The sequence below is a fragment of the Lytechinus variegatus genome, chromosome 3 (genome assembly GCF_018143015.1).
Source record: "Lytechinus variegatus isolate NC3 chromosome 3, Lvar_3.0, whole genome shotgun sequence".
NCBI classification, from domain to species: Eukaryota; Metazoa; Echinodermata; class Echinoidea; order Temnopleuroida; family Toxopneustidae; genus Lytechinus; species Lytechinus variegatus.
Genome location: NC_054742.1, coordinates 56,992,459 through 57,018,220, shown reverse-complemented (window position 1 = coordinate 57,018,220; position 25,762 = coordinate 56,992,459). Strand labels below are relative to the sequence as shown.

The 25,762-nt window shown below is 35.9% G+C and overlaps 1 protein-coding gene across 1 annotated transcript in view; it reads right to left on the bottom strand.

Annotated features, from left to right (window-relative positions):
* The window catches only part of LOC121411452, a 44,994-nt gene extending 19,538 nt beyond the window's left edge, over positions 1 to 25,456 (bottom strand). The window contains exons 1-11 of the mRNA XM_041604199.1: positions 24,062 to 25,456; positions 22,397 to 22,483; positions 10,718 to 10,921; positions 9,383 to 9,616; positions 6,696 to 6,938; positions 5,829 to 6,065; positions 5,178 to 5,423; positions 3,350 to 3,472; positions 2,219 to 2,341; positions 1,580 to 1,702; positions 906 to 1,028 (exon numbers count right to left, since the gene is read on the bottom strand). Coding sequence (XP_041460133.1) covers positions 906 to 1,028; positions 1,580 to 1,702; positions 2,219 to 2,341; positions 3,350 to 3,472; positions 5,178 to 5,423; positions 5,829 to 6,065; positions 6,696 to 6,938; positions 9,383 to 9,616; positions 10,718 to 10,921; positions 22,397 to 22,472 — 1,732 coding nt within the window. The 5' untranslated portion in view covers positions 22,473 to 22,483; positions 24,062 to 25,456. The remainder of the gene's footprint in view (positions 1 to 905; positions 1,029 to 1,579; positions 1,703 to 2,218; positions 2,342 to 3,349; positions 3,473 to 5,177; positions 5,424 to 5,828; positions 6,066 to 6,695; positions 6,939 to 9,382; positions 9,617 to 10,717; positions 10,922 to 22,396; positions 22,484 to 24,061) is intronic.
* Positions 25,457 to 25,762: the final 306 nt, after the last annotated feature.

Below are 25,762 nucleotides of genomic sequence, written 5' to 3'. Positions count from 1 at the left end.
CCCGTGGTCGCCCGTGGTGCATTCGTCAATATCTTTGAGGAAATTAAAAGAGGATAAACGGGGCGAAAAAGTGATTATGACCGTAATATGATTGTGACATGCGCATGAAGACCAGGAATATTATTATTATTATCATTGATTAACAAATCAATCCACCAATTAATAAATCAGTGTCTTCTTGAAAGATGGTTTAAAACCGTTCGTCATCAGGCAATCAATCAGTTACTTTATCAATTATGAATGAATGGATTGAATCAATCAATCAATCAATCAATCAATCAATCAACCAACCAATCAATTAATCAATCAAGCAATCAATCAATCAATCAATCAATACCAAACTTACTTGTACACAGTATCCCATTTCCTGTATACCCTGACAAACAGGTACATGTATAAGATCCTATTGTATTATCACATTCAGCCAGTGGATGACAATTTGACAGGTTCAAGTCACACTCATTGATGTCTGTCAAGAAAACAAGATATAAAAACATTACTAATTTTAGTGCATTACTTTCTCTTTGACGAAAGAGGGCGTGTTCACATTCTTTTCCCACAGTAATTTAATTTTTTCTGTTTTTACGTAATATGTATTAGTTAGTTATAATAGCAATAACAATAACATCATAACCAACTTGTCATGTCATCGTAGTAAAAAAAATCACAAAATAATTACTTACCAATAATATATACAAGACTTCAGACCATAATAATAAATACAAAATTTACCTGTGCACGTTGTTCCATTTCCTGTATAACCATTTTGCTCGATTGATACATTGATCTCACCCCACTGACGAAGTTTTTAAGAATATCAATAGATGTGATATATAAAAAAAAATCACAAAATAATTACTTACCTACAATATATACAAGACTTCAGACCATAATACAAAATTTACCTGTACACGTTGTTCCATTTCCTGTATAACCATCTCGACACTGACATTCAAACGACCCATCAGAGTCGACGCAATCCGCATTGATGTCGCACCCGTGGTCGCCCGTGGTGCATTCGTCAATATCTAGGGGAAGTTAAAAGAGGGATAAACGGAAAGAAAAAGTGATTATGACCGTATGATTGTGACACGCGCATGGAGACCAGGTATATTATTATCAAGCAAATCAATCCACCAATAAATGAACTATTGATCATCAGTCAGTCAACTTATGAACGTATAATCAATCATTTATCAACCTGTATAATTCTATTGTTACGTATAAATTATTCTTAAGAATGAGATCCAATTAGATGTAAATAAAATATTCAGCATATACGTGAAAAGTAACGTGATAAAAGACCACAAAGAATCTAATTATTCAACCAATTACTTTATTTAACTTTCAATTTATCTTCTTGAAAGATAGTTGAAAACCGTTCGCCATAAGCAATCAATTAATCAATCAGTCAAAGGACCAATTAATCAACCAATCAAGATATAAATCGATTAGCAAATTAATCAATATATCAATGAAAGAATGAATCAATCAATCAGTATATCAGACAATCAGCAAATTAATCAATCAATCAATCAATCAGTCCATACATCCATCTATCAATCAATATTAAACTTACTTGTACACAGTATCCCATTTCCTGTATACCCTGACAAACAGGTACATGTATACGATCCTATTGTATTATTACATTCAGCTAGTGGATGACATTCTGATAGGTCCAAGTCACACTCATTGATATCTATAATAAGAAAATTAAAATATAACTTAATTTTGTGTACTACTTTATGGTTGACGCAAGGGGTGTCTTCTTATTCTTTTCCTAAAGTAAATAACGCTATCTAAATGTAAATTCTGTTTTTGCTCGATTGATACATTGATCTCACCCCAGTTTTTAAGAATATCAATAGATGTGATATATGAAATCCTGGTAATTCCAAAAAAAACCCGCAATAACATCATAAACAGTAGTCCTAATGGCATGAATGGAAAATAATAGGAATAGATTATTTATACATACATGATAATACATAAATGCATATTAGTAATATGATTATAATTTTAATTATCATTATTCTTAGTAGAAATAATAGTAGTAATAGTAATAGTAGAAGTAGTAGTAGTAGTGGTGGTGGTAATTGTGGTAGTAGTATTAGTAGCAGTAGTAACTTCAGTAGAAGTAGCAGTAGTAGTAGCAGTGGTAGAAGCAATAGTAGTGGCATTTAGTAGCATATAGTTTTATCATTACTCATCTCACCTTGGCATGTAAACCCATCACCCGAGTAGCCGTCCATACACTGACATTCAAAACTACCGTCTGTGTTGACGCAGCCAGCATTGGAGTCGCAGTTGTGATCGTTCGTCGTACATTCATCGATTTCTACAAAGAGAATGATTAAGATTTAGTAGAATTTGTGATCGTCATTTTGTAGATAATAGAAATAAATTTTGATCGGAAAGCGCATCACAATGTTTAGAACAGCCTCTCATGTTGCCAGAAATTAAACATGACAGAAAAATGCAAACTAAGTCACCCATTCCTATAAAAAAGGGAAAAGAATATGTGATATTTATAATTTTCAATTGTTAAGTAGAATAAGACTTATGACTCTCTTTTTTATCGTAAGATAATATTTAATAGATAAAAATGCTTAGATCATGTTTTCTTTATCAAAATTTACGTATTTTTTCCCCTTGTAAATCTAGGCCAATTAGGCGGTGCCGAGACATTTTCCTTCGACAATTGCTCCGGGCTTAATTCCGTCTAAAATGTAGGGTTAGTGTTGCAATAGGATTTTATGTTAAGTTTAAGGTTGGGTTTAGGGTAGGGTATAGTATTAAACCTAGGGTTTAATCTGATCATTCAATTAGTGTGTGGAATGTAGAGCGGAGCAATGGTGGATGGAGCAAATGTCATGGAACCAATTAGGCATTAGATTGAATTAGTATTAGCCTGTAGTTCCCAACGGCATTAAGATCAAATTGATAGCAGAGCATATGGGTATTCACGATACCAGCTTGTATACCAGGAAAGTGGGAGATTAGATATTAAGTCATTTAGGAAGCTTTAGCTCCACGACTCACGACAGATTCGAGAACATAGAAAATGTATTGTCAAATGCCTTCATGACAACGAACAACCAAGAAGACTTTGTCGAAAATTGTTGAATCAAAACAGCAGTTTCATCCTGAACTTTGAACAAACGACATTTTGCAATTTATCGTCAGCTCCGAAACTGATAGGACGAAACTGCTGTTCCCCAATATCCCCAATAATTTTCGACAAAGACCTCCAACTGTTCATTGTCATTTGACGGGAATTTTCAATACATTTTCTATGTTATTGAAACCGTCGTGCGTGGCGGGGCGAAAACTCCTTATTACATACCTAGGCAGGTGAACCCGTCACCACTGTAACCTGCATCACACTGGCACGTGTAGCCCCCTGGAGTATTGGTACATTCGGCATTTCCATTGCACTGATTAAACACAGTCTCACACTCGTCATAATCTGTATTAGGAAAGATGGCATACACTCTATTCAAGCCTCAATACTCATATTGGATTACAAAATGTTTGTAAAAATAATTACTCGAATAGAGGGTTCCTATAAATCATGAGAAATAAATATCTTTTCCATTATTTAGGTGTTCTTACAGAATGTCTTAGATTGATGTAGATTAAGCTTGCACTCTAAAAACAAATCAGTAAAAAAAGACTAGTTATTAGGGTCAGCTGGGTGCGGAACTGTTATTCTAGTCATATTTGACTATTTTCTAGTCATATTTTACTAGAACAGAGTTATTTCTGACTAGAATATATGTCAGAAATGTGAATATCGGTGATTGCCATATCAGTTGCTCCCAGCTGACTACTCGTCTAGTCAATTTGACTGATTTGTTTTAAGAGTGTGCAATGGAAAATATACGGCTCTTTGTAGCCTATTTACACAATTCATATAAGACGGAGACCCTTTAAAGACCACTGAAAGATCGAAAATTGGTAAGCCCTCAAGATCACTAAAATCAATTAATGGCTATGAAAACCCCTGAAAGACTTAAAAAAAATGAAATCAATAAGACTTTGGAGAGATCAATGATTAGATAGATCATCTGGCACACTATCAAACATCTTTGAAAGGAACTTCAAGAGTTCCGAAAAACTGATAGAGACTAATGAAAGAACACTGAAAGACTTGCCAAACACCTCTAGATAATGACTGACCGATACTTTTCGTCTTGCTGAGTTAGACTCGTTCTACAGTGTTCCTTATACAGTCCTTCAATAGACTTTCAATTGTTTTAAGGAGATCTTGTGTGCAACAAAAGATCTATCGGCAATTTTTAGATAACATTTGATGGTATTTCAATGATCTTTCAAGAATCTCTCAGACGCCTTTCTGTGATTTCCACAGAACAACTGAAAGACTGTCGAATGATCATATAAAGAAGATCTTCGACAGTTCATTGAGAGACCGTAAAAAGACCACGAAATGCCATTTTTCCCCGCAAAAGACCGCTAAAATACCATTTTTTTTTTAACCTTTTCAAAAATAGCGAGCCAATAAAGACCACGATGAACACTAAAGCCCAGTCTAGAAGCGTCAAAGACCTATACGAGAGCACTGAAATTTCACTGAAAGGACATTGTAAAGACCCAGTACGTTTCAGACATTTCACGGTTTCTCATGGTCATTCAGACGTCTTGTTCTATGTGTAATTCACTGACTATTGCCTACTGTACTCAATAAAAGCTTCACTGCTCAGAAGGGGTACATGATAAACGCTCTTATCGTTTGAAACCTTATACTAAGTATTGTTGAACACCATCTCTTATTCAAACAGCTCAACGAATAATCAGGACCTATTATTTTGGATGACAATCTACTCTAAATGCAATATCCCCCACATGGAACGTATCTAGACAACACGAATCTGCCAAAAAAAAATTCTGCGCTCTTTTCAAACGTAGCTAAGATATTACTCCAGTTGGGGGTCAGTCGGGAGTCAACTCTGTTCCGAATCAAAATGACTCGTTTCTGATGTACTTTGACTCGGAATTGAGAGAATTTTCAGCTGATTTCACACCATTCCAAGTCAAATCCATTCAAAATCTGAAAACATTTTGACTCGGAATAGAGTTAACTCCTAGCTGTTGCCATTCCGAGTCAAATTTGACTCGGCAGCAATAATAGTCAATTTACAAGACTCCCTTACCACGGACGGTCACCTGTAGGACGCAGCTCCCGATATTCCCGTAGACATCAGAGGCCGTGTACGTCACAGGCGTCGTCCCGATCGAGAAGATCGACCCGGAGGGGAAGTCACCTATGGGTGTGGAGACGGGGTTCTGAGAATTATCGGTCGCGGTTGGTTCCGCCCACAACACCGCTGTCGTATCTTGATTGGGTTGAGCACTGACAACGATGTCATCTGGGCACATCAGCTCGGGAGGTTCCACGTCTGGTTGAAGAAATAACAGTCGTCATTTTAATGTGCTGTATAATATGAAGCTAATTCAGACTAGAAAATAAATTTCTACTGATTCAAAATGTGTGTCTGAACTAGGAGGGCAACATCGGCTTAATTTTCAGCCACTATTTCCTTTTCTTCTGTCTCCTCCCTCACCTTCTCTCTTCTCTAACTCTCCTTGCTTTACCCCTATTCAATGTTTCTCTTTCATGAATATTAATAGTGGATTCGAAATAAAACGATTACTTTAAAATAATCTCAATTTCATTTTATTACGTTACCATAAAGACCTGCGAAAAGAGGGAAATATCACAAAATATCACATTACATTTTTCGATGTCAAAGGTATTTTTAACTATTCGCAAATAGTTACGTTCAGTGAGTTCTCTGAATTACCTAAGACTGTGATAACCACAGTACACTCGGCCAGGTTGCCCGCGCCATCCTTGGCACTGAAGGTGATGGCAGAGGACCCTATGACGAGTCTGACTGGGTATGCCTCGCTCTGATTTATAAGAGGATTGGAGTTGTCTTGGACAGTGGGAGGGGTGATCATCACGTCAGCGTAGAAGGCACCGGGATCGGTGGTGGTGGTGAAGTCCTCGGCACAGATGAGAGTAGGAGGTTCGACATCTGGGGAGTGAAGGGATCACTGAAGATTAATGATCTTATTATTTTTTGTTTTCTTTCATCCTGATGCCACAATTTAATTTGTGAGGAAACTCGTGAAAGTATAACACACGTCACTAAAAAACTGATACGGCCTCTTCGAGCTAAAAGAATTACAACTTTTTTATTTTACACATTTTTTCTCCCTTCGTTGTTGCAAGGGAAAGCCTAAGTGTTTGAAACAAATACTGATGACTTTGAAGATTTTATCAATACTTTCGGCCTGATCCTTGGTAGTCATGTTCTCGGTTCTACATGTATATACATGTATATTAACAGTACACAGTGAAAACCTGTAATTAATCTAAAGAATGGCCGTTATTTTGACAAATTCCTGAAAGAAAGAAGCCCAGTTTTCCAGCTGGGTCAGTGTATGTAATTGATATGAAAAGATACACTAGATAACGTAACTCCCTATGATGACATGTAACATTTCATAAATTCTACCTGGTAAGGGAATATCTCAACTTTTAAATCAACTTGGCACTAATATAAATGTATCACGTCATGTTGTTAAGCCGACAATAAAATATATTGCCCTCTCCTCACGTAGAAGCTATATATAGCTAGATAACCGAGGAATATAAACATTACCACGAACAACGACGACGAAGGAGCAGGTCCCAATGTTGGAACTCAAGTCGGAAGCAGAGACTTGCACCGTGGTCTGTCCAATGGGAAACTTTGTCCCCGAAGGGTAGCTGGGACCGTTGCTGACGAACTGTCCGGAATTATCTTCGATCTCGATGTCATCCCATGTAACCACTGCGTAGTTGAGTCCTGGATCGTTGGTGACGTTAAGTGTACCTGGACAGGTGAGGCTGGGTGGCTCCGTGTCTTTAAGAAGAGGAATCATAGATATATTTTAGGTTATGAAGGATAGATGGTGAGGGGATAGGGGCGGGGTACCACGCCTAGGCCCTACCGGGGAAGTTTGTATATGTTGCTTTTGGACTTGGCAAAATACCATCTGTTACTATTTATTAAAATGTCAAATGTTAACCACTTGTTTACATTATTGTGTGAAATCTTAATAATTGCGATTCCTTCTTGAAAGTGTTTTTCCCTGGATAAATACGGCAAAACCTCTTAATAATATCAAATGAAACGATATTGGTCGACTTGATAGAAATGCTGAATAGGCCAAATAGTATTTATGTCACTTTTCAGACAAAAATGCAATTAGATTTGTATTCCAATACATGCAGTGATTCCTAAAAAAATCACTAAGGCTAACACAAGAAATGAATAATTTAAGCCATATATTTAAGTATGTTATGATCCACACAGTCTTTCATTTAGATTTTTGTGACGTTTAAATAAATATCCGATGGGATAATAGTATATACATGCAATATGTAACCAAAAAAAAGAAACAGACAAAAGAAAACAAAAACGGCTGCAAAACGGCATGACTCAAATACAAAGTGTAATTCTTTAACATACAACAGAAGAAAAGGGTATTTGTAAATTTGGAAAAAAATAATGAAAAAGGAAATACAACAGATAATTTCAGTTGTCAGTATTCGTTTTAAGACACACATTAAGAAGAAAATATAAAGGGAAATCAAACAAACTGTAAGCAAACGCTTAACAGAAAGTATACAATCTAAAATAACTGATCGTCACAAGTTGAGACTCAAAATGCAATCTTTTGTGAATGATTAATTCAGGGGCGGCGGAGCGAAGTTAAAAGTGGGGGGGGGGTACAGGGAAAAGGGGGAACTTTTATTTAAAGAATTGCATCTTAAAACAAAGAAAAACATGAATTATCTACAGTGGTGTAACGAGCCCAAAAATGTTGAAATATTAAGAAAATAATATCATATTTTACCCTTCTCTCTTTCCTTTTTTTTCTTGGTTGTGATTTTTTATGGGGGGGGGGGGCAAGAGCGGCCCATCTGTACGCCACTGCTTATCTACCCAACTCACATAATTCATAATTCTCAGATAAAAGAGGCAGAGAAAATGTTCGTGAGGGGCACTTTTCTTGGGTATAAAGGGGCTCTGATTCAAGAAGGGTACTTACAGGAAGGCAAGGCGTACTTGCTGACATATAGAATGGGTCCTTCTCAGGGGAAAGGGGCACAGTTCAACAGTACACGTTCGTGTGGGGCATTTTTCTTGCATAAAAAGGGCACCTTTTCAGTGATTCAAAAAGTGGGGGCACCGTCCCCACCCCACGACCCCCGGATCGCCGCCCCTAGATTAATTGTGTTTGTCAAAACTTTTTTAGCACTTGAGATTTCTCAATCCATATTTGCTTTTCGCTTATGAACACCGATAGTACTTCAGATTTACATTTGTAAAGAATGGTTTTCCCCCAATATTTGACTTTTCATCTCTTAATAGAAGAGTTCGGAAATTTCATTCTTGTGATTCCGTCCTATCTTATAAATGGCAACAAAATTTAAGATTCTCAACAATATAAAATTGATTTTTGGAAGTTGTGCAAAGCAAACAATTGAATATTCTTTGAAAAAAGTACAACATGCCTTTCCGTCTCTTGCTTGAATCGGTATCCATATAAGTAATTGCTTGAAAGGGAAACGCCTGTTAGCCACGGTAGATGGTAGCATACCTTTAAATAAGTTATCTGATACTAGAATCTAAAGCAAATGCTAGCACTAAGTGAGTACTGAGTCGAAGTAAAGAATCTATTTAAATTCGTAAATTTCGGTATTTCCCTTGCCATGAGCTAGCTTTGCCCTTGCATTTGACAATAGCAGTCGCCATGGTCATGTCAATGCGAATAGATTTCAGTTTTTAATAGCCAAAGACATAGTGACCTATATGAAAAATATTTTTAAAGGAAAAAATAAAAAATAGTGACATATTTTATTTTTGATCCCCACCAGAATCAAATAGCTTTCGTATACACCCATGGAGGAGGAAGCCGTCAATCATTTTGGGGTAGAATTGCTTTTTTAAATGTTAAACTATTACTTTCCTTTAAAGTTACTAAAGTATAGTCTATCTCTACTTCAGTGAATCTTTAAATTTGTGACTAGTTTTGTCTTAATGTAACACTCAAGATAAGCCTAAAGCTCAAGCTCACATGACCTATTTGAAGAAAATTTAAGCAAATGCAGATCTCATGCGTATAGGTTTCCAAGCAAAATCTTGCAAGCGATTGTTTTTTTTTAATGTATTTGGCCTAGTGTCTCAAACTAAAAGTATTTTTTCTCTCTCTCTTTCTCTCTCCTTAGTTTGCAACCTACTTTCATCAACATCGTCTGTGCGACAAGAAAAAAAAATGATGCTTTTGCATGCAAGAATACCTTCGACAGTAACAAACACAGAGCATGCAGCACTATTCCCGCCATCATCCACGGCCTCGAAGCGAACGACCGACACCCCGATGAAGACACGGTAGGAATCGGGTAGGTTCAGTTTGATGTCCCCTGAATTATCCGCAACAACGGGATCGGCGATGATCACGGTGGCGTAGTTCAACCCTGGGTCGGTCGACGTCGTGATGTTGTCCTGGCACGAAATCGTTGGGCTTTCGATATCTGGATGACGACGATGAGGGTGAGTGGGGTTGCAGGAGTGTGTGTGTGTGGGGGGGGTATTGAAAATAGAAAGCTCAAGCTACCACGTCCACAAATCATACACATTCGGACAGTGATATAAATAGAAACATTCAACAACATCTATTTTGCAAAACTCTAAGTGATACTTCCAGGAAGCAGAAAAGAGCGCAAGCAAGCTTAAATAACACAACTGCACTGCAAAGAACAGCATGATTTCTAGTACTCTACTTTCAAGCACGAACTTTAAATCCTTCAATTTATATGACTGATATGAAAATGTGAAAAGTTGATGTTTTCAATACATCCATATTTTGGCAACAAAAAAATTGTCACTGTCATGATAACAATGACAACCCCCTCCTGTTTCTTAAAAAATATTTGCGTTGTGGTGTTGTCTTACACCAACTAAACTACCTTCATAACAGTAAATCAGTTTCATCTAAATTTGATCAAACAAAATAACCGTTTAACAAATTTCCCATGCTGTCATGCATGCCTTTCCTAATTTCTAAATTTCATTCTAAACTTCACTATGCTAGAAGCAATTACATGGAAAAGCAGTTTGCAACAAATACAATAGGAGAATGAAAGGCATGCGTTTTTTGTCAGCTCAAAGTACCACAATTTCCCACAATGCATTACGAATCATGAAAATTATTTTCATTTGGCACCATATTGGCGGGGTTGGCCTCTTGTTCTCTGTCCGTCTTACGAGACTGTAGTCGAGAACAAATTCGACAAAACATGCAAAAGGACAGGTACGAGCAGGGGAGGGAGTATCTCCGATGTTACATGCTTGCAAGCATAAATATAGGCCTTTAGAGGGTAGAATGAGGAAAGATTTTCACCCCTTTTCTTTTCGATCCCGCTCATCTTTCTTTCTGTCGGTGCCTGCCATGCATATCCATCAATCTATCTACATTCTCTCTTCGTTCAATCATGCCCATATATTAATAAAACTATATGTCTATGTAGCCATCATTTCATCTTTCCATAAATCAATCAACATCATATCTATCTATCTATCTATTTATGTTTCTATCTATCTATCTATCTATCTATCTCCCCTCTAAATCATACCTCTGCATGTCGGTGGGTTCGATGAGAATGTTCCGACGATCAAGCACGTCGTCGTGGCCTCGCCGTCCAGAATATACCCCGTCTGATCGCAGTCGTACGTGCACTCGGTGAAGGGTTCGACCTCGGACCCGGCTGCACAATAGTTAGGCGATGTCGTGTTGAGAGGAAACGAATAGGAGGGAACTGTGCATGTTCCTTCGGATTCTGTCAGAGTTATAGGCAGAATGGTATATTAGTATGGATCAATATACCTAAATCCATTTCAATTTAACAAATATAAGTTAGGCAGAATGCAATTATACAATCAGTGTAGATCATTTTATATTCATTTCAACTATACATACAGTCATTTAGTTCACTAAATATCTATTTTTTAATGGCTGAAATAGGAAGGTACCAAAATCATCTCACATAAAATTATGAAAGAATATGCAAATCTGGTCAATCACTAAAAAAAAAAATAATAGGACTAACCATAACATTCATAATACAACCATGACAACTGCCTTACGTTATCGCATGGAAATGCAACACTCTTTACAAATGAAAGAAATGTCTTATTCGACGATTAATTTTACGATTCAATCTAATGTAAAGTCCAATTTGTTTTCCCCATGGTTCATTTTCTTAAACACCATGAAAGCTTCAGGTTGAGAGTTTGAAATGGGGACGGTCGTCTTTTCATAAGCGCGGAGGTAGTGCTCTGTGCGTTATATAAGCGAGTCTTTGTCCTTATAGTCTTTTAAGTGCTTACTGTGTACATAACACCACATATTTCAAGATATAACACGACACTGCTAACATTCAAATTCCAATGGAGACGTTTAATTAAGGAGGAGGCTCAGGGCCCGTCTTACAAAGAGTTGCGATTGATCCGATCAATCACAACTATGGACGGCCAACGACATCAACATGTAATTATGCATGTTTGTTCACGATATTTTCTAACTATGATTTGTATTCATGCATTCATTGTTTTCTTGAAAATTCACTACGCTTCTCTTTGTTTTACAAAGGACGTTGTCCAAATTTCCTGTAGAAAAAAAACATGACACTGATTGATTTCCATAGAGTTACGATTGATTGGATCAATCGTAACTCTTTGTAAGATGGGGCCCGGGTGCGTGTATATTTCGTTTCCTTGACCTGTCTGTTTTGAATTTTTTCCCTGAGTTTTCACTCAGAGACGTACGATCGATTCAAGAACACAAAAAACGTATTGAAAATGTCCGCCAAATGACAATGAACAGCTTGGAGGTCTTTGTCAAAAACAAAGTTGGTGAATCAAAACAGCAGTTAAGACACATTTGCATTTTTTCGTCAGCTCCGACACTTAGGACGATTAAAACTGCTTTTCCGGTTAACCAATTGTCGACAAAGACATCCCGGTTGTTCTTTGTCATTTGACGGGCATTTTTCCATTTACATTTACTCTGTTCTTGACCCCCTTTACGTTGTTCAGCGAAAATTCCCTAGTGATCCATTGACACGCTTAATATTGAATCTGTCTCATATACTAGGTATCATTTTACACAGAGGGGCAAGCCCCCAGCCCCCCCCCCCGATTTTTAAAGTGGTGAAAAAATAGGGGAAGAGGATGAAAAGAGAAGAAAGGACGAAGAGTATAAAAAAGAGTGGCCTAGGAAGTATTTTAACCATATAGATATTTAACTCGGTGATAACCCTGTAATTCAATGGAAAAAAAATGTATTATGTCATCTTTAGGACGTCTTGCCCCCCCCCCCTCAAAATACACAGGCGCCGCCCTGGATTGTATGCGTATGAGGTACAGATAGTAGGCTACTCTACCGGGTAGAGAGGGGTAGGGCTCTCCATATTATGTAGTCTCTGTCGTTCAAAATGATATCATGTTGCTTAACAGTTTAAACGTTTTATTTCGTTTGCTTTTACTTTCTAATCCTTATCCAAATTAACCAGCATGTATACATCATTCTTATACAACCCGACTTAAACTTACATTAATGTACTTAAAGAGCTTTTTTATGTAGGTATCAATGCTTGATATGTATGATTTAATTGTTTTTGTCTACAAACTAGGCCAATTATCTCGCAGTTGATTTATGTCTCTATCACATCCCATCACTTATTATAGATTAAATTGAATTTATAAATCAAAATAATAAAATTATCTTCCTTCATTTTGTAGTTATCTGAATATATGTGTATTGATGTCCATGGTCTATATTCATACTGCTGCAAGTTGCTGTTTTTGTAAATGTAATTTTGAAATTGGAAATAAAGATTGAAATAAAAAAAATGAAATAAACTCATTCAAAGGACAAATGGAAAGCAGAAAGAATATAAAGTTACCAAAACAAAACTGCATCCTATCTGCATAATGACATTAATTATGTTAAATTTGATTTTGAGTTTGTCCTAACTTTCCACGAAACTGTGGTTAGTCTTCTTGCTCCAGTTTTAAGCAGCCAAAATTGTGAAAGAAAAAAAAGCACGCAATCGTTCTCCTTACAACTTCATTAGACGATCGCCCGTTGACTTAGGAATGTTTGGAATTCTTATCAAATTAATACGGGAGTAAATATCAATTCATTGGAACAGTAATGATTACGACTGACGTCTCAATCATTAAATCATGCTGTAGTAATTTCGATTGCGTGTAACTCATAATGTTAGGAAAACATGGTCGCCGAGTCAGTAGAATCATGGACCCTACGGTAGGGTCCATGGTAGAACGTAGTATATGATTCGGAGATGTCATTTGCAAGATCTTGAACATGTTGAAGTTCGTCTATTAACTAAGGTTTCACGAATAAACTGATGTGCATCAGTGAAAGGAAAAGAAAATTTCGATTCATCATTTGATGAATGCGCCTTTTCAGGAAAAAAATAAACAATTCACCAAAATTCAGTTTTATTCATTATTTATCAATTGATATTAAAGAAAATAAATGATTTATGATGGTATTGAGAGTTTTTCATAATTATTTCCTGATTGATAAGCTTCAGTCTTTTCGATTGATAACCTCGTTTCACAGCAATGAACTTAAATGATAACTAAGTTTGGCAATATTTGGAAAATTTGCTTGGCATACATGAACGTGAGATCGAGTAGACGATGCATATTGTCTATTATTTAGAATCTAATATGATTAGGACGTACTATATTTCTTTTTTTTTTAATGGGAGCTGACTTCTAGCCCCTTCTGGTGAGTAATGAAATCGCTTGAGGTGATAGAAAGTAGTTCTGGAACATATCCCTCAGGTGCCCTCAAGTTCATGATCATGGAGCCCAAACAACTGGAAAAAAAGGGGGATATATTATTATTTGTTGGATATTATGTCACAAACATAATTTTTTCAATTTTAAAAAGGCAAAATTTTTCGCTCGCTCGCGACCTTATAAAGATGATTTCCACGTAAACGGTGGTGTGCCCCCTTAAATTTTCGGTTCGTTGCGCCAACGATGCAATATTGTGACCTGAAATCCCCCATCCCCATACATTCCTGTGCCTCCGCCATGTAAAGTCACGATGAGAGAGCACCAACCAGACTGAGTGAGAACCCCTCAGTCAACATACTTTGTTCAAAATGTAAACTGACAAGATATTCGCTGTGTAGGTCTAGCCTTTGTGACATTGGGTCATAGGTAAATTTGGTTTTCTCCGTATACATTCTTGCGGTGTACCATAATTTGCACAAACAAATTTTCAAGAATTACTCTATCCACAAATAAGGAATGAAAAAAGAAGAAAAAAAAAACGAGGAGAACAACAAGAATATTAACAATAATTGAGAACAACAAACATAATTGTTATTATATAATGTTGTTATTTTCATTGTTATATTTGTTACTATTATCACTATCATCATTATCATTATTATTTTTATTGTGATTATTATCATTATCATTACTATTATCATTATTATTATCATTATTATTATTAGTAGCATATTAGTAGTAGTAGTATTAGTAGTAGTAGTAGTAGTAGTAGTAGAAGTAGAAGTAGTAGTAGTAGTATAGTAGTAGTAGTAGTAGTAGTAGTAGTAATAGCAGTAGTGGTAGTAGTAGTATAGTAGTAGTGGTAGTAGTAGTAGTAGTAGAAATAGTAGTAGTAGAAGTAGTAGTTGTAGTAGAAGTAGTAGTAGTAGTAGTAGAAGTAGTAGTAGTAGTAGTAGTAGTAGTAGTAGTAGTAGTAGTAGTAGTAGTAGTAGTAGTAGTAGTTAGTAGTAGTAGTAGTAGTAGTAGTAGTAGTAGTAGTAGTAGTATATTAGTAGTGTCATTATCATTATTAATATCATTATTATTGTTGTTATTATTATCATCATTATTGTTATTACTATTATCATAACCGCAAAGCACAGAAGAAATGACATGACAAGATAGCGCCGATTGCGTTAAATACATCTATACTTAAAGCACATGCAGTATCCACATGTAGAATGAACCGAATAATGTATTACTCTTAAAATATCAGAAATATTTTAATCAAGAAACAACGGGATTATTCCGCATTTTTCCTATCGATTTGATTCATGTTTAATATGTGATCGGCATTGAGAGAATCGAAAGCCACGGCTTCTGGATGAAATTCAATGAAATACCCATCAATAAGATAACGGGGTAATGATTAAAAGGTGTCAAGGATCACTCGGATATCCGATTGGTACTTTACATTTCGTCTATACCCGTTTCGCCTATTTTCCGTTTGGCCTAATTCAGTATATTAGTCAAAGGTCAATTCAATTCAATTCAATTCAAATAAACATTTATTTTCCTCCATTTTACAAAATTACTTCATTATTGTTCACAAGAATACACTTCAAATCAATTTCTATAAAGAATATAAATATAAACAACTTATGTGTAAAGAGGAAGGCGTATGTCCCTAGAAGCACATGCTTGTGGCGGGATAAGCCTGTGGACAAATATATACAATACACAAAAATACACTACACAGATAAGAAGGGCTAGGAAAGAAGAAGAGAAGTAGAAAAGAAAAGAAAACGGTCGAGTTGTCATTTATCCCATTCATCACATCGTCTAATTTCTAGTTAAGGCACCCATACTTATTTCGTATACTTTTTAGTTTCGTCTCAGCCCACATGGTCTAATCCCAGTTCGTCATTGTGGTTGGTTTAGCAAGTTGCAGGCTGCTTGAAATGTTATGAATCTAGTGACCGGTAATAATAATTTTGGAGCGCTTGAGCAGTCGCGGATTGACAAAGCGCTTTATAAATGCCAATTGTTATCATCATTCGTCTACAATCAAATCGTCTCATATCCATTTGTTATAAATACAATTAAGCACATTTACCATTTTGTCTGATTTCCAGTAAGGTCGTACCTATTTCGTCTAATATCCAGTCTTGGTCTACCACCACTTCGTCCATATGTGATTTGATTACATGATAAGTTAAACAACAAGAAGGAAGCCTGCGGTGCATTGAATAGAATTATGATTAGGTTAAGGGGGGGGGGGTGCGGAACCAAAAAAGCTGTGTATGAAAACGTAAAAATCACCATCTGAATGTGATTTTTTGGATGGCCCTCCTCCCCAATTTAGGCTCAGCCCTCACACTTTCAAAACCGTTCGGCCCCTGACCAAACTGCAATAATTTAGTCCGGCAAATTTACAGTAGAGGGAGTAGACCAAAGGGTATAGTTCATGTGATATCAGATTATCTGAGAGTAGACTAAGTGAATATATAAGATGCATCTAAGTGAACACTATGGACGAAGTAAAGAGTCATCAAATGCCACAAATTGAAATATATCAACGATTATATTCTTTTGATAACTTAAAAACATCTTCTAAAATCGTTGATTTCTTTAAAAATCATAGAAAACAATAATTGTTGTATTTGTTGTATTGAGGATATTTATGTTGACCTTCAATTTGAAATAAAATGAAGATAATGGGAGAGTACGTTTCTGGCAAGGTGAAACTCACTTGAATATTTCCTGTTTTATGCATATAGGCCTGTTCATGAAAACTATGCGGAAGTTTTCTATAAAACGTAGGAGCATGATAATTATGCAAGAGTATTCGGTTAGTGAGACTTTATTAGGATGAAAATCATCGCAGTATACTTCCGTTTCAATTACAAAAACTAGTGAATTGAGGGAGGACAAATCCCGATGGTGCCGTTGGCATGTGTTCAAATTAAATTTGTAACGTGCACAAGGCACGGGAAACTTTCATGTGATGAACAGGGCAATGGAACCATAAATGCAATTAGATACTGAAATGTATGTACTCCAGCGACAGTTGCTCCGATGGAAAATCATAAAACCTATACCCTCCAAATTTAAACAAACCCTAATCCTTATCTTGACATTATTCCGAACAAAAATCCCAACAACTTCTATTACCTCTAAGACCGGAGCTAATGTCACAGGAGCATATATCTGAGAAGAGCGCACTGGTGGAGAGAGTAGAGTAGAGAGAGAGAGAGGGAGAGAGAGAGAGAGAAAGGTGAGGGGGGTGCCAGGTTGTGGATAAAAGATATGTTACAATGACGGTATATATTTAAAAAAAAACTGGAAAAGGGGAGGGGCCGTGGACGGATGAAAGAGGTGTTACAATGACAGTCTATTGATATGGTGTCTGGAATCCTGTTTGGACAGCACTCAGCAACCCGACATGAATTATTAAAACAATTGAATAATAACGTTTGATAACGATTTTTGTTTCCCCCTGTCCAAACAGTGAAGGGATGTGTTCGAAGGCAATATCAATGAGGAAGTCACGTTTTAATAACATAAACAGTGTTCTTAATCAATTGTCTTTGATTGTGAGCTTAAGGGCAAACCCATTTTTATTGAATTCCACCTCTTGTAGAGAAATTAATCATGATCATTTATCAGCGCAGATTTTAATTTGCTAAACTGATTGCATCAACTATGGTGTACTGTATGATTCGTTTTTTTTTCGTTTTGTTAGAATTAAGAGATAAGAATTAAGAATACCGGGGGCGGGGACATGGAAGAGTTAGTATCCATCACCTTTTAATATACCGATATTAATTTTTAATTTTTAATGACTCACAACAAAACGGTACAAACAATGTAAGTGGGACAATATACAGGACATTGCCAGTGAGGGTACATAAACCTCTATTTTCTATGCTCTTCTTTCTTCTCACTTTTCATCTTTTCTTCTTTTTGTCTCCTCTTTCGCTTTTTTAATACTTGAAAAATCATAGAGGGCGCGGTCGGCCCCTACCTCTCAGGTAACGCCGCCCATGATTAAGGCTAGTATAATGTAAGAGGGCAAGCGTGCGTGAGGGAGGGTGTGTGTGTGTGTGTGTAAAAAAAGAGATAATATTTTGCTTGGGGGTGTGGAAGGGTTTTGTTTTGTTGATGTTGTGTTTTGTTTTCGTGTGTGTTTTATATATAAAATCTTTATTCAGAATTTTTTACATTTTTTAAGAATAAACAGACTTTTTTTGTATTGTCTTACAAAAGTTGGAGGCATGGATATACATGTATAAATACTTTCTTTTATTTTTATGGGATAACCTCTTCACTTAAAAAGTCTTTACTTTTGATTTTTCATCATACAATACGGTATTATTATAAGTAAATACATGTGAAATTATGTGGTTTTTGTTTTTGGTACTATGGGTTATGATAATATTTGTTCGAAAAATTTATATCAAAATGTATAATATTTCATTTGTTATATTGCTGTATACGTGTACTTCACTTTAATTTGTATACATGTATTTGATTCATTACCTTTGCATGTATGGAAAATGTGATAGTATCCGAATAAAGGCTTTAAAAAAGCGAAAAAAAATATTTAGGATTTACGCACTTAACATGGATGTATGACTACAAGAATTTTCGTCTGGTGATCTAAATACATTTTATTGCACCCATGCGAGAGACGTGACTCACTGTCGAGCAGATTCTACGACTGCAACAGCCTATATTGTACTTTCACTTTATCTCTTTACTTTCGGTTCGGGAAAATTTTCATCAAAATATCATATACATCTACACAATTCATTCGTTGCATTGTAGGTAATGGTATATATTTGAAATACGAAAACATGATGATTACGATATTGTCTCTAAAAAGCGCTCTGATCCCCCGGTCATGAGATTCTGGCATTCGCGCGTACAATGTATGCACTATTTCCACTCCCTGGGGAGTGTTCCAGTAATGAGCGGTCAATATACTCTGAATGATAACAATGACAAATCAATAATCATCGCCCTGCAGATGAGTATTCATCCCTTCCTTCTCCGAACAGGACCTAAAGGATCAGACGTCCAACCCCAAAACGTCGATTTGGACAAATCGTGAAAAACACAAGCAATCATAGTGCTGGGGAAATAAAATTTTGATGTAGAATCAAGAGTATATTACTACATTTCAAAGTTTCCCCCATTTTCTCCAAACGGTATATCCACAGTTTGCAAATGACGGAGTCATCGTCACTTAACTAGCTATGTATTTATATTTAATTTTGTAGTAAATATAGGATACTCATTTGTGAGACCAAGTTGGATTTTTCTCTGGACATGTAGAATTACCGCTGCATTGTAGTAAAATAAAGAGTCTCCTTATTGTCATATGCAAAAATTTGAATATTCTTTAATTGTTATGATCAAAATAATAATGATAACACAAAGAATGACATCTTCGACTGTTTAATTATCACCCGTTTTGTGCATATGACTGTAAAAATATGAACATCTTTGAAATTTCATAACATTTTTATTTTACATCCGATTTTTTATGAAGGTTTCAGTATGGAAGGCTCTATGTTTTGTTTCTCTCTTCATTTCTATCCAAATTAGCCACGTCAACTTTTTGTTTTGGATGTGGCGGTCTTCCTTTATAAAGCCCCATTTCCTGTGGTAAAATCAGAAATGTAAAACAAAACAATACATATTGTTGACTGTTGTTCTATTATATTCGAAAATGTATTACCTCTTACAAAAATAATTTTCATAATCATTTTACATCACGACATGGTATCGACATAACGGAATGAGGGCCCCCTCCTTATTTTTTGTCAAGAAATGCAAAAGGAATGGGAGAAAAAAATGAGAAAAGAAAAAAAGTAGATTACAAAAGAAGAAACTTGGGGCGTCTTAATTCCCACATGCCCCTATATTCAAATTGACAAATATATGACATCATCTCTATGTCTTCTTGAACCCCCCCCCCTCGAGGTTCTGTATTTATGAGATTTTTTATGAAACAGATCATTACAACTTCGTGTCTGTGAAGTTGTGAATAAACATAACTTAAGGCGACCGCACACCTTACGATTGGTCTGCGACCCGATTTCAGAATAAAATGTGGTAGAATTTGATGCTAATATTTACACTTGGAATATCTTACTGTGTAATGTTCTAAATCATCGTGCGAATACCTATGTTCAAATCTGTGACTATGCTACCATCCTTCTTAAAATAAATGCGAATTTAATATCTAGTCGTAATGACGTCATAGCAGTCGTATGATTGGCTACGATTTGAAACTAAGTTGGCCTTTACTCCAAAATAAAGGCTTGCAGTCTTTCAAAATGTTTATATTAGTATTCTTGCAATTAATTTTAACCTCAAATAAAATGATATGTTCCATACGCATTTTCAGAAAATGAGCAAAATGCGAATTGTTCCAAAATCGGATCGCGAACAGTCGTAAGGTGTGCGGTGGCCATGGTGGCCTTTGATAGTACAGTGGTTCTGGGATAGGATCTACGTGTATTTCAATTGAGCTTGGACCACACTCACAGGTCATCCAAGTACACTGGTGTCTACCGGTACCCATTACATTTTAACTTTACTAAACAAGGTGTATTTTAAGTGTTATGAGACATGATAATCAAGTGCGCAATAGCTGCACTTGATAAATCTCACCAGGGGTTAACGAAATTTAAAGGAAAAGTCCACCCCAACAGAAAGTCCATTTCAATAAAAAACATAAAAATCCAAGAAACATAACACTGAAAATTTCATCAAAATCGGATGTAAAATAAGTTATTACATTTTAAAGTTTCGCTTTATTTAACAAAACATTTATATGCTCATCCTGGTCGGTATGCAAATGAGGAGACTGATGACGTCATCCATTCACTATTTTTTTTGTATTTCATTAAATAAAATATTCTAATTTTCTCAATTGTCAAGTGAAACATTGATTAATTCCTCCCTGAATGTGTGGAACTAGCATTGTTTAATACTATTATTCTTACATTGTACTTGTTCATGGTTCTTGTGTAGTATTTATATGAATTTCTATAAAATCTAATTTTTCCATTGTAAAAGAGAACTGTTGCTCGGCTAGCGCCATTAGCGTCTACTGACGGTGTGTGCGCTCTACAAATATACACTATTATTATTGTTATTATTATATGGTTCAGACAAGTTGGTCCTTACATTGTCAAATCTGCAAAAAATGAAATATTGTATAATTCAAAAACAATAAAAACAAAAGAAATTGTGAGTGAGGGACATCATCGTCTGTCTCATTTGCATGTCAATGAGTTGTGCATATCACTGATTTGTGAAAACCAAGCGAAACTTTGATATCATGTATATATATATATTTTTTTTTTTTTTTTATGTCCGATTTTGATGATTTTTTTAGTGGTATGCTAGTTTGATTTTCTCTATTTATTCAAATCAATGTTTTTCTGAGGTAAACTTGACCTTCATAGAAATATTGACTGGTGTTCATATACCAGTAACTACATGTATATAGAGTGAACAGCTGTATTCTTAGCCAACCTGCTTGTGTAAAGGCTGGGGAGTGAATTGAATGGGTGGGTTTTATTAGTAGGGTCTAAACGAAGAAAACATTTTGCCCTTTTACTGCATCTAGTTAGGTAACATGGAATCTTCCATGGGAGTAATACAATTTGCTTGATGGTCAGACCAATCTGTTAAAATTTTCTCAGGAGGGGTGGCACTGTATATAATGCTGACGTATGTTTTGTGCCGATCGTCCGATACGTCTTATGAACCAGGGCTTTGGACATTTCAAAACTTGGAGGGAAGAAAATAATGATTTTTTTTAAGTAATAACTTTTGGGAGAGGCTTGTCAGGTTGCTCAGAAGAAAACTATGATATTGTTGGCAACGAGAACGAAATTCGATAAGGAAAATAAACCCTCAGAGGCGTGGGAATATACTTACTGTACATTAGAAAAATATGAATAATATAAATCGCGAGCGAGCTAACCACCCATGTTCTGATCAGAAATTAGATCACCGTGTTCGTTGTGAAAAAAAAACCTATACGAAAGTCTCGACTAGGCACCTTAAATCGATGTTACTACACAGTGTATGTACGTAAAACATAAAAACTTTTTTTTTATCACAAAATGATTGTCTATGGGACAAACAATCAAGCCCATAAAGTAATTGAGAGCGACAATGCATGTCAAAAGTTCAGATACCGTTGACATAAGTCATTAAAAATCATATTGCAATTGGCATGCTTTCTTATATTTCACCTATGTCTGCATTATTTCCTAGATTATTCTTACATTCCGAGCAGGGAATTGAGTTTTGTTGGTTAACCAAATCTCGTCTCGTTTCAGAATCGTTTCCACTTTCCAATCAGAATCTGAATATCAGCTATTTCCTTGTCTTTTGTTCTCATGCTTAACAAAGTATTATCAAGAAGCGCCTTAAACACCACAACAATAGCATTAAATTGCGGATCTTACCTTGTACTGATGACGTCATAATGACGAAGGTGATGATCCATGAGAAAGTGATTTTGATGAATATGTTGGTGTCCATATTGATGAAATCTATTTGCGTAATGGAGCAAATAACAAACAAACAAGGAAAAGTGATAATAAGAGATGGCATGATTATATAGAAGTATTTTAATAGGGCAAAACAGTCGCCCATATATTACACTTTAAACACATTTTGACACTGAAATTATAAAACATAAATAAAATCGGGCTATGAAACTCGACTAGCTATCATCATCATGTATTTCCGTATATCGAACGCACAATATGGAAAAAGAAAAATCTTATTAAGCATGAGACTCCCTCCCAAAGAGTCTAGAATGTATAAGTTTGCGTATTTGGTAACTAACCTATGTTATGCAGAACAATTATAATTATTTTAGAAAAGATCAGTTACATGGTTACACTCCGTAATTCCGAAGGTTCGTAATTCCGAAACAAGTAAATTGCCTATACCTCGATGTTCGTTAATCCGAAAACGTAAAAGGGTTCGTTAATCTGAACATTTGTGGCGTTATTCCGAAGGTTCGTAATTCCGAAGATTCGATAATCCGAAGACGAAACAAGGTTCGATGTTCCGAAGGTTCGTTAATCCGAAAACGAAATAAGGTTCGTTAGTCCGAAAATGAAATAACGTTCGTTACTCATTTTGTTTTCGGACTAAAGAACCTTCGAAACAACGAACCTTCGGAAATACGAACCTTCGGAATAACGAACCGTCGGAATATCCGAACCTTCGGAATAACGAAGCTTCGGAATTACGAATGTATGCGAATTACGTACACGTTGGTATATCGTTGACGCTTCTTTATTTTTTCAAAAAATGAAATTATTTTAAGTTCTTTGGTTCAAGCTCTTCCCAAATGTCAGCAAAAATAACAGATGGGTTGGTTGGGCTCAATTTGGTTTGCAATTGTTTTATTATTAAGTATGTGCAATCATGCATGTTGATATGTCAGGTATCCTCTGATTATCTAGGGCAAGGGCGGAAATTTGGTAAAGATGATTACAGACCACCAGCTTCAATGCAGATAATAACCAGGTGCAAAGAAAAACACAATGTATATACATATTCATGAATGTATCACGCATGGGCTTGTTGAAGTAATAACAATTGCTATAAAATTAATGAAAAGATTATTATATTTGAATAAATTAGGGGTTAATACCAAAATCCAGAGGAGATTATCAGCGGTCTGTATTTATCAACATTAACCTCAATTCATAATAAACCTAACCGCAAAAAAAAACAACATATTTTACACATAATCACATTGTAACATCGGACATAATTATGTTCGAATATCTGCCATCGCATTCGTTGTTACTGGTGATTGAATTAAAAAAAGAGAATGAAAGCGAATCGTAAAATTGGTCATGTCTCACGGGACATGAAAGAGAGAAACACGATTTTAAGGAAATTAATTAAAATTGATAGAATTATGTCAGCGTACAGTATAGCACATGAAACTATATACTCGTGTTATATAGGTTTTACTTATACATATTGTCTATGTAACCTCATACATTGCATTCACATTGTGACATTGTAAACATGCATGAATTGGTAGAAAATATACATGAATAAATAATTAAATTAATAAATTATTTGATTAATTAAAAACTCACCTGAGATTGAAAGATCTTGGAAATCTTGTTTTTTTTTTTCCGTATGACGTTCTGTCGCCCTCTAATTGAAATGAAACCGTCCAAGACAAGCGGTTCATTGACGAATTTAATTATCCATCTCATAAGCGGAAATCCGAACGTCAGCATTCAAAGAAATTATTATGATCCGGGGTTATGACCAAGGTCGCTTTATTAGTGATGGCTCCAAATCTCAAGATGCCAAAATATTAAATTGCAAGACGTGCGCATGCAGACCAATCCCGAAAGGAGCTCGGTGTATTCTCGCTATACACCACTTAATCGTAACTTCAGGAAAAGGATATAACAAATTATCTGACAAATGGCTTACGAAGAAACGAAAAATTATACATTCACCAAAAGTGAATATGCAAAAATTATTTAACGAATGGTTTATTTAGGATCAATATACTTTCACCAAAGGTGATAAATTCAATAGCAGGCCTAATGTTCGTCCACAGAGCGACGAATCGGATCGTTAGAATCATGCAAAGTTCTGTTTCCGCGAGTGAGCTTTTTGCATTTTTGTTGTTTAATATTTTAGATGGTCATCAGTCGATGTTAGTCATCTGATGCTGATATTTCCCGCATGACTTTTCATGATCGTGCGTGCTTGGTATACATTCCCACACGTTAAACCTTCCTGATGCAGATTTGGGTCGGTTAAAACTGAGATGATGGGCGCAGCGGGACCCGGTCGTTCCTGCAACCTACGCAGATCGCCACTCTTCCGTTTGGGGTTTGTCCGATGTTCTGAATATCGCTTTACATTAATCTGACAAGACTTCCTTGGAAATGTGATCGCATACTTCCGATTCAACCGTCTGCCTCTTTTCCAACTAGCATTCAGATGAACCAAGAGAATTTCAATTTCCTTTCTAGCCTATAACACCTTAACAACGATCCAAAAATAAGAGTTAGGCGAATCAAAGAATCACAATCAGTCAGTACCTGGTATGAAAAGATGTTATCCCAGTACTGTGATTCACTGATATTATACCAAATTGTCTCTTTCCAACATTCTAGCTAAATCACAATAGCACCTTCTCAATGGTGTTTTCAAAAGGTTTGTTTACTCCTCAAACAATCCGATTTTCAACGCTTTCTTTTTTTTATTTAGTCAACAGCGATGTGCTAACAGTCTCGATTCCTCAAATCGAATAGTCCATAGGCATCATGCATCCCATGAAACTTTGCCCGGTGATACGAAAAACCGTGGCACGAAACCGTTCACTGGATGTTCCGACCTGCCATACTAACCACGTTGGTCATGCTGGTAGGTTGAGCTCCGATAGTTGACAAGGGCGTACACCCAAAATTCTCTCCGTGACCCGTTCCCATTCATAACATGTTGAACTAATAAAGTCTCGTCAAATATACCCAGGACCTCTTCCCTATTTGATCCGATTTCTTTGTTTGCGAAAACGCTGGGGCACAGAGTGGTTTGGTACTTAAAAATAACGGAGACTATCATGTATATAAAGTGAAAGGATTCGATTTCAGCACTAAGAATAAAGTTATTTTTGGTGTCCATGGTAGAGGATGCTAGATATATATACATACCTTAATTTTTTTTATCAATCTGCATATTCAATACTACTGTTTTTTTCTAACATTAATGGTTAAGAGTTTGAATACATTCAGTCAAAGGTTATATTACAGTATGTATCACAAAAACAACAT